Genomic DNA, 9,951 nt, shown 5'->3' with positions numbered 1-9,951 from the left:
ATGATATTTAAAATAATTTTTCACATAAACACCGGGAAGATTAGAAAGAAGATTGGACCCAAATGAAGAAACTACAAGAAACCCAGAGAGGGAAATAGAGAGATGGACAGAAACTATGGAAAAGGAAAGAAAAAGTACATAGAAAAATTACACCTAAATCAAAGCATAATTTAAGGAGTCTGGCCAATAGCTTGTTGGGGGTAAGACTAAATTTAGTCCCAATGATTCAATATTTTTTTGATTAGGATTTGGGAATCTGTGGGGGCAGGGGGATTTTCGCTTATAATAATCGTAAGTTTAAGAGTAAATTTATGTTTTTTGTTTTGTTTTTTTCTTAGGTAATTTCTTTTAAAGTACTTAGTTGCATTAAATTTTGCTTGATTTTGTTTACATAATTTGTTGTTTTTTTTGGTTTATTTAAGATTATATTTAGCTAGTTTAACTAACGTTGACTGGACTGAAGTGTGGACCAAACAGAATTAGAAATTCTGTTTGGTTGCCATTTACATAAAAAACAGACAGAGAGACATAGTCCTGTACAAAGATCCATTCATGCATTTCTGTAGATTTAAGATTATTATTCGTTTTTTGGCTTTTTTAAAAAGAGATTTGTTTGCTGGGTTATTTTTTTAGAACCCAACAACAAAGTAATTATCTTTGGTTCCCTCTCTTTCGTAACTAGGTTTGGTTTTTAAGGTCGATTCTAACATTAAGTGTAGTTGTAGTAGTAGTAGAGTAAGTCTAAATTAATTAGGGCTTATATTGGCGTCTTTCTTGATCTAAATTTTTGTTTCCTGCTTCATCCTATTTCCTTTTCTTCTTTATTTACCGTTTTTTTGTTTTGTTTTTCTCTCTAAATAATATAACAATAGTTGTAGTTATAGTTCAAATTGTTCTAGTAAATAGTTGTTGTTGTAGTGAAATGTTTTTATGTTGTTTTTTTGTATACATATGTAGGTATGTAGATTGATAGATAGATAGACTGATAGATAGATAGTAGATAGAGATAGATGTAGTAGTAGTTAAATATAAAAAAGGTATTTTTTGGTTTTGTTTTAGTTTACAAATAGTAATGCTGTTCTAGTTTGTAGTTGTTGTATAATGTTGTTGTTGTTATCCTTTTCTTTGTATGACCATCACTTTTTTGGTTGTTGTTACTCTTCTTTTGCTTCATCCTTTTTACTGTTAATTAATTAAAGATGCATTGAATCTCCGGTATGTTTGTTTGTGTGTATTTGTTGGGGTGTATTGTGTATGTGTGTGTGTGTGTGGTTTTTTCTTTTGTGAAATTGGAAGTATGCTGGATTTGCTTGCTGTTTGTTTCTCTCCTTTGCTTAGAATCCTTTAATAACACCATAAGCCTCCAGAGTACTGACCAGCAAATAGATAACCCATAAACTGAACAGAATACCACTGCTAATGTATTTGATTTTCTTGGGACCACCCAATTCACCGCCAACTGATTTACTACGTCTCAACATGAGAATTAGTATGGCAATCAAAGCCTCGGAACAGAAGAGCGTTACCGAGAAAGCAATCCTAGAAAATGAAGGGAGTTGAAAAATCAAAAGTTTTCACATATTTTCTCAAGTGACTTACGTTCCAGGTTCCACCGCATAGACGGTACCTTTGGCTTCGTGCACAATGGCGGCCAGAGACCACGCAACACCAATACCAAGGAAGACATTGACAGCATTACTACCGGTTACATTGCCCACACTGGCGTCGGCATACTTATCTTGGATGGCAGCGACTTTACTGGCGAAAGTATCTGGAAATCGAAACAAAAACAAGGAGGTTGTTAATAAAAGGGTGACCAATGATTTTGTTAATGTATACGATTATGCTAGGTTTACATTTACGAAATCCACTCGATTTCAACTGTCAATTGCATTGTTTAAACGTCAAATGAAATCCAATAGATTTCATTTCAGGTATACGCAAAGGAATTGACAGTTGTAATCGAGTGGATTTCGTAAATGTAAACGTACTATTAGGGTCTAGACTTTTTCTTTGGAGCCGAGTATATGCCTTCCAATAATTCATTTTCATCTTTATTTTATATGTGATTACGATCAGTTCATGATCGCTGTCAATATGTATCTGCACCTCGTTTTGATATGCAAAATTATTATTTTAATATTTAACGAAGCAGATTTAACCGCTGCCCTATCATTAACAATTAACAAACGGAGATTCTAGTTTCAGCCGGTTTAATGAAATCGGAGTAAAACTTGCTTTGGTGCCTAAAAGTAGGCAACAGTTAATTTCTTTACACAGTAGAATTTACATATTGGCTATCTATAAAATTTCAATTGAAAAAGAGTTTTGAAACAGCCCATTGTATATTTTTTAAATATTTTATTAAGTATGTTAAGATAAAACCATGAATTCATATGTAAACGTATATATTTGATTTATCCTTAATGTAAATCTAGTTTAAGATCAAAGATGCAACCCTGAATTTAAAAGTTAACCGCTTAAATGCAACTATGTAAATATTTTTGTTACTACTATTTTAAGCAACTAGTTCTAGATGACTATATCGCTTCTCATAAGGAGCAGCTAAGTAGAATAAAATCTAAGAATTCGCTCATTCAGCAAAGTCCATTCAAACGAGTTACATAGGAAAGGCCGCGGCACATACGGTCCGTTGAGCGTCGCGTTACCACAACCACATGAAAACTTCCAGAACAAACTTGGCATCACTTACAAATTTTTCATGTGGTTGTTGTTCTTAACGCGTGATGCGACGCATAACGGACCGTATGTGCCGCGGCCTTAACTATTTGATAACTTTACTCCGAGTAATAATAAAAGTGTTTACTTGAAATTAAATTCTTCGGTCTTTGTTGGATACTGGCACATTAAATGCCAGTTGAGAGGCAGAACTGTTTCATTGGCGCCCAACGTGGGGCACAACAAGACCTGTTTCAGTTTCCTTTATAAATTGGCTTTCAGCCTTTCGGCCAATAGTTGTATAAATAAGTGTTTGTTTTTGTTGCGTTCTCAACTTACCTGGTATACTGGTACCCAAAGCAACAAAACAAATGGCAGTGACAGCATCCTTGATGCCCAATGTACAACCGAAATATGAGGCAATATCACCAATAACGGCTGTTACTACACCAATGCAGAATATCGACACAACGAAACACAGATAGCCGCCGGCAATATCTAAAAAAAATATGACAAGAAGAAGAAAAAATTAATTTTTAAATTTATAAATTGAGTGATATGAAAAATATAGGCTGTAAATATTAAGAAGAAATATAAGAATATATTTTTATCAGCCTTCTGGAGTAAACGCTTGCCCTGAATCTAATTCAGGGTGGAGGTTCTGCTGAGACCAAGGACATTTTATCAGAGCATGAACTAGAGACCACAGTCGTACCCAATTTTAAATTAGTAAGGAATAGTCTGTCTTCGCAAAACCGGAAATTACTAGCCCTTCGACAGTAAACACTGGCCCTTTGTCTAAGTCAAGGTAGCGGTTCTGCTGAAGCCGAGAACAGTTTATCAGACCACAATGTTTAACCTTTACTTGTATTAGTCCGTCCCAATATCCGCTAAAGGACACGTCCGGTATGATGTTATTCATTTCTTTGATCTCAATACCTCTTTTTTTTGTCACATAGGCAGGATATTTCTCAAGATTGACATGAATCAACCCCAAAGGCAAATCAAGGGGGGCTGGAAGACTGTCTCAGCAACGGACTCTATTCCTGGTAGTGTGGTTTCAACCAAAACCAAACTTTCTTCATTAAAGAACATGCCGAAGAGATGTAGCCGAATGCAGGAACCATACCCGAGGGCTAAAAAACACAAACCGAGGACTCCGGACCAATACCTCCCCACACCCGAAGTCTAATAAGTGACCAAACTCGAGATAAGATCCAAAACCTCTAGTTCCTCTATCTGCAACCAAATGATTGAGGGCCGGAAAGATACGAATGCCAAGGTAAGCTCATAAGCTAACCAAAGCCACAAATTATCTTTCGGATTTCTTCTCCGACGATCCATGGTCTCCAGACGAACTTCGTGTTGTGGTCATCGATGAGGTTGGCGGTTCTGATTAGGCCGGGGACACTTTATCGCATGACGACAGTCGTTACAGCGACTGAAGTTGTCCATAAACTGGCCTCAGCAGAAAGCCTTAGTTCTAAGGACCGCCTAGTATCCAGTAGGACTGTCTATCGGCAGACGAACTTCGTGTTGTGGTCATCGAAGATGTTGCCGGTTCTGATTAGGGCGGGGACACTTTATTGAATGACGACAGTCTTTACAGCGACTGAAGTTGTCGATAAACTGGCCTTGGCATCAACAGAAAGCCTTAATCCTATGGACCGTCTAGTATCTAGACACTATTAAGGAAAGAACCACTACCTCAATCAGTGCTGTTAATCCACAAAAGAACAAGGTCAACTGACAAACCACAGGATTCCAAGACCTCTACCTCTCCACATCCGAAGTCTAAGAAGAGACCCAACCCGAGTCAGGAAATCTCGATAAACTGGCCTTGGCCTCTGCAGAAAGCGTTAGCCCTTTGAAACCAGAACCGTCTAGTATCCAATACGGCTGTCCATTGGCCGGAACATATAGGACTTGCCATCCGATGCAGGACATTATTAAGGAAAGAACCACTACCTCAATCAGTGTTGTTAATCCACAAAAAAACAAGGTCAACTGACAAACCACAGTATTCCAAGACCTCTACCTCTTCGCATCCGAAGTCTAAGATGAGACCCAACCCGAGTCAGGACACCGAACACTCTGTCTCCTCTACCTGCCACCAAAAGATTGATAGCCGGAAAGATACCAAAGCCATTGTAACCACACACGCGAGGCATTTTCCAGATCTGTTCTCTGTTGGTAAGACCAGCGACAATCGATGACTGCGAGGACACTTCATCGGAGGACGAACTAGAGACCACAGTCGTTGCAGGGACTGAAATCGTCGCTAAACTTGCCCTGGTCTCTGCAGAAAGCGTTAGCCCTATGAAACCAGGAATGCCTAACATCCATTAGGACTGTCCATTGGCCGGAGCATATACAACTTGCCTTCCGAGGCAGGACACTATTAAGGAAAGAACCACTACCAGTATTGTTAATCCACAAGAGAACAAGGTCAACTGACAAACCACAGGACTCCAAGACCTCTACTTCTCCACATCCGAAGTCTAAGAAGAGACCCAACCCGAGACTGGACAGCGAACACTCTGTCTCCTCTACCTGCCACCAAAAGATTGATAGCCGGAAAGATACCAATGCCATGGTAACCTCACACGCACCCCAATGCCCCGAGGCATTTCCACATCTCTTCTCTGAAAAGAACACCAAACGACCGATGGTTCCAGATGAACTTCGCGTTGCGGTCATCCATAGAACTGATCCTATTGGTAAAATCAGTGACAATCGATGTCTGCGGTTCTGTTTAGACCGGGGATATTTTATCGGAGGACGAACTAGAGACCAGAGTCGTTCCAGCGACTAGAGTCGCCGATGAACTAGCCTATGCCTCAGCAGAATGCGTTAGCCCTATGAAACCAGGAATGCATAATATCCAGTAGGACTGTCCATTGGCCGGAGTATATAGAACTTGCCTCCCGAGGCAGGACACTATTAAGAAAGGAACCACTTGGAACCACACCCAAAGCCTAAGAAGAAACCCAACCCAAGTCAGGACACCAAGCCCTCTATCTAACACCAACAGACTAAGAGCCGGAATGATACCAATTCCAAGGAAACCTCACAAGCTAACCAACAAGGTATCTTCCAGATCTCTTCTCTGAAAACAACACAAACATATCGATGGTTCCAGACGAACTTCGCATTGCGGTTATCGATAGAGCTGATCCTCTTGGTAAAATAAGTGACAATCGATGGCGGCTTATAAAACATCATCTGCGACACATTGTGTTCGCGGACGATGAGAGACCTCCCAAGGATACTGGGCAACTTTTTAGGTCAGTATTTTTATACCCTCAGCCTTATAAAAATTAAATGTGACTCATCGAAATAATGGTGTTTGGACGTCAGTCCGTTTGGCTAGCTGGAGCGCTCGATTACTTTCGAACGAATCAGCTGATTTTGGGTCTTCTGATATTTAGTTTAATTGTTTTAGTTTAAGTTAGAAGATGCACCCTATCGGCCCACTACTACTGTTACCTCACCCACAAAACTCTTGAAGGGCGTAACCGATTTGGTTCAAGCTATGCATATTAATTCTAGACATAGGTCAGGTTCGTATATGGAGTATAGGGGTCCTCCACTACACAAAATTTCAAAAATATTCGCAAAAGTGCAGTTTAAGCACATGTTTCGGGTCGTTCTGATTTATTTCCTGAGATAAAGGCAGAAAAGTTAAAGGCACAAAGTTCAAATGATTGATGAGCACTATTACTTACGAATTGAGTATCCGATATTTGCGAAACTTTACACATCGTAAAATTTCTTTCAAACGTACATCAAGTGACAAGAAGGAACAACAGCTTGGGGAACCTTCCTCACAAAAGCTCAACTTTTTACTTAGGTGCAGTTAGAGGATTGTTTTCAAACTTTTACCGAAGGTACTCCTTGTGGTCCAGTGTACAATGTTATTATGTTTTCGGACGATACGTCCGATATCTGATCCGAAATCGTAACGATATATTAACGAAAGTTGTATGAAGTGGTTGATATAATTTCGGAACGAAATATCGGAGCGACATCGAATCGATTTCGGTCCGGTTTCGTAACGAAATCCGAAGAAAATCCTTGGGAAATTCGGAAAGGAAATTTCTTTACGACATTCGTTCCGAAATCGTACAAAATCTGAACTATTTCCTCTCCGAAAAATCGTTTAGAAATCGGAATGAAATCTGAACGACATTTATTCCGAAATTGTTCAGACGTGTCGGACATCAGACATTTGGTTTGCTGGGGACCGACATTGACTCAACCATTGCACATCATAATACTTCTCTCAAACTTAAATTGAGTTCGACGATGGACAACGACGGAAAACTCCATCCGCTACCTCTATCATAAAAGATAAAAATTGCCGGGTAAGTTCAGTTTAAGGGCTGTTCGAGGATTGTTTTGAAATTTTCATCGAAAGTCGCCCATATATTTCTGATTAAAATAATCAATTTTTTCGTGAGCAAGTCTATGCTTCCTGAAATAATGACTTAAAAGCTCTAAAAAATTATACGGTGGCCTATTAACATGGTTGGATGGCACCAAAACTATCGAAAGTAATGCCTCCCAAAATTACATTAGTTGCAAAGTTCGGTTGTCTAACTACATTTAATGTCGGAAACAAATTGGACACCATATTGGATATTTTAAAGAATATTTTCCAAGGGCAAATCCTCATTTGGAACAAACAATTTGTTGTTGTATTCGTGTTATTTTTTCTTCTGTATTTAAGAAAAAAAAAGAAATAACAAAACTTAAAAACAAAATAGCAAAATATCGTGAGACAATATCGTTTTGTAGCCGTGGTAAACCGCATAACATGACCTGCAGCAGTCATTTAAAAAGTTGTTAGCCGAAGTGAAAGTGGAGAACACAGCGCAAAAAAATGAAAACAAAATTAAAAACAACAGCAACAACAACAAGGTTAGACTAAAACGACAAGTAACTACAACACCGGCAGGATGTGGAAATAACTTTGACATGACAACACCTGTTGTTGTTTTGTAGAGCTGCATGGATTTGGTGCCGCCGCTGGTGGTGTTGGCACCACCATGGCAGAAAAATATTACCTCGAGTTGTTTTGTTTCACTTTTTTAAGTGGCACTTTCACTGTTGAAGTTGGTCGTCGTTTTATCTTAACTTTTGTTTTTAATGTAATTTTTAGCAGCTTTTTTCAAGACCAACAACAACAACTAACTGAAAAACAACATTTATTTTATAATGGAAATTTAATTTGTTTACTTAGGTTGAAGTTGCATGGTATTAGTGGTTGGTAAGTTATTGAAACAATCAAGGGACTATGGAGAGATAAAGATTAATGTGTAGATTAAAACGTAGTTGAGATTACTTTTAATATGAGAAATAAAATTTGAAAAGCTTTTGGCCAAAGTTTCCTTCAAAACCATCACAAATCAATATTGATCTACATGCAACACTTCAAGATACCAGACTATAAATCCTTTCGCCAATTGAAGCGTGGATTTTTAAGAATATTTCAGACCAAATAGGGGCGGATTTTTAAGAATATTTCAGACCAAATAGGGGCGGATTTTTAAGAATATTCCTGAGGACCGTCAAGGAATCGTGGTTTTGAAAGATGTCTTTCGAAGATTATCTGGCAAAAAAAGAGTGAATTATAAGAATAGTTTTGAGGGTCCAATATACAAATAAGATTAGACTTTAATGAATATTTTCTAAGGTATTACCAGTCCAAATAAGGGTGGATTTTAAAGAAAATTTTTGTGGGCCATTAGCACAATAGCATAGGTGACAAAAGAAAAAACTAGGGCGCAGTTTTTGGAATATTTGTAAAATAAAATTATAACGCCGTAACAAAGACCACAAATATTACTAAAAACTTTAGTGCAATAGGTGCATGAAGAAGTGACCCTAAATATTTGAAAATTTTGGGCCCATATCTCAGCAAGTATTGACTTCCTTTAGCGTGATCACAAGAACCTTAACAAATGGACCGACATAATCCAACCTTGAACTGTATCTAATTTTGGTAGTCATTCCTTTCGACAGGCCATTTTTGTTGGTGACCTATAATTTGTATAGCTTTTGGGCCATTATGTCGGAAAGCACGGACTCACCCGCGAAAACAGAATCACAAGAGCTACATTCGACTAAAATTTCAAAACAAACCTCGAGCAGCCGTTAAACTGCACTTAAGCGAATATTTTGAACTTCTTAGAGGGTGGAACCAGGAACTTTTGGAACTTTTCGATGTGAAAAGTTTCGGGCAAATCGGATACTCAATTGGTAGGTTATCGTGCTCATCAGATGTTTATGCTGAAATTCGTAAAAGTGGAATGATATACCCCATATTCCATATTATCCATATACGAACCTAGTCTATGGCTCGAATAATTACCGTATTATTTTATGGAGTTATCATGTACACAATTTTGGTCACCATTTTTTGGTTTAGGAACCCGAAGCAGTGGTTTGATATGGTCCATCTTTGATCTTGATATAAGTTTCGACCAAATCTTACGAGATTAAAAGTTTTGATCAACTCGTTTGATCTCTTCGAAAGCTATCGTGCACACCAACCAGCCAGATAGGCAGACGGGCGGCCCTGTGCGACTCCAAATTGTCTGCAGCAGATTTCCTCATAAAACTCCTTTATCTACAGTAGATATCTGAAAACCTATAGTCTAAAGAACATTTTCAGTAAGTTTATTGCTTATAGAAGGTCTAGCCATAGACGAAATTGACAAGGTCTTCTTACCTTCAGAAGGTCTTCTGTCCATAGAAGACCCTAAGAAGGTCTTCTGTCCATAGACCACCTTCTGACCTTAGAATATTCTTTCAAGGTCTTCTGTTCATAGAAAACATTTAGAAGGCCTTTTTTCCATAGAAGACCTTTAGAAGGTCTTCTGTCCTTAGAAGAGCTTTAGAAGTCTTCTAGAAGGTCTGCTGACTTTAAAGGAACTTTTGAAAGTCTTCTTTCCATAGAAGTCCTCTAGAAAATCTTCTGTCCACAGAATACCTTTAGAAGGTCTTCTGTCCATAGAAAACGTTTAGAGTGACTTCTGTCTATAATAGACCTTTTGAAAGTCTTCTGTGCATAGGAGACCCTTAGAAGGTCTTCTGTCCATAGACCACCTTTAGAAAGTTTTGTCCATGGAGACCTGTAGAAGGTCTTCTGTCTAAAGAAGACCTTTAGTAGGTCTTTCGACCAATGAAGACCTTTTGAAGGTCTTCTGTCTATAGACGACCTTTGGAAGGTCTTCTGTCCCTAAAACATCTTTAGAAAATCTTCTG

General features: G+C 38.3%; 1 protein-coding gene across 50 annotated transcripts in view; it reads right to left on the bottom strand.

The window, feature by feature from the left end:
- Nucleotides 1-1,176: 1,176 nt before the first annotated feature.
- The window catches only part of Calx (sodium/calcium exchanger 3), a 534,678-nt gene continuing 525,903 nt past the window's right edge, over nucleotides 1,177-9,951 (bottom strand). For all 50 annotated transcript variants that reach the window (XM_073959657.1, XM_073959645.1, XM_073959656.1 and 47 more), the window contains 3 exons: nucleotides 3,019-3,177; nucleotides 1,600-1,771; nucleotides 1,177-1,539 (listed from right to left, as the gene is read on the bottom strand). In XM_073959657.1, coding sequence (XP_073815758.1) covers nucleotides 1,335-1,539; nucleotides 1,600-1,771; nucleotides 3,019-3,177 — 536 coding nt within the window. In that variant the 3' untranslated portion in view covers nucleotides 1,177-1,334. The remainder of the gene's footprint in view (nucleotides 1,540-1,599; nucleotides 1,772-3,018; nucleotides 3,178-9,951) is intronic.

The sequence above is a fragment of the Musca autumnalis genome, unplaced genomic scaffold (assembly GCF_047663935.1).
Source record: "Musca autumnalis isolate F117 unplaced genomic scaffold, ASM4766393v1 scaffold_1, whole genome shotgun sequence".
Classification (NCBI taxonomy): Eukaryota; Metazoa; Arthropoda; class Insecta; order Diptera; family Muscidae; genus Musca; species Musca autumnalis.
Note: the sequence above shows the minus strand (reverse complement) of the source record. Positions and strands in the feature narration are given on the sequence as shown.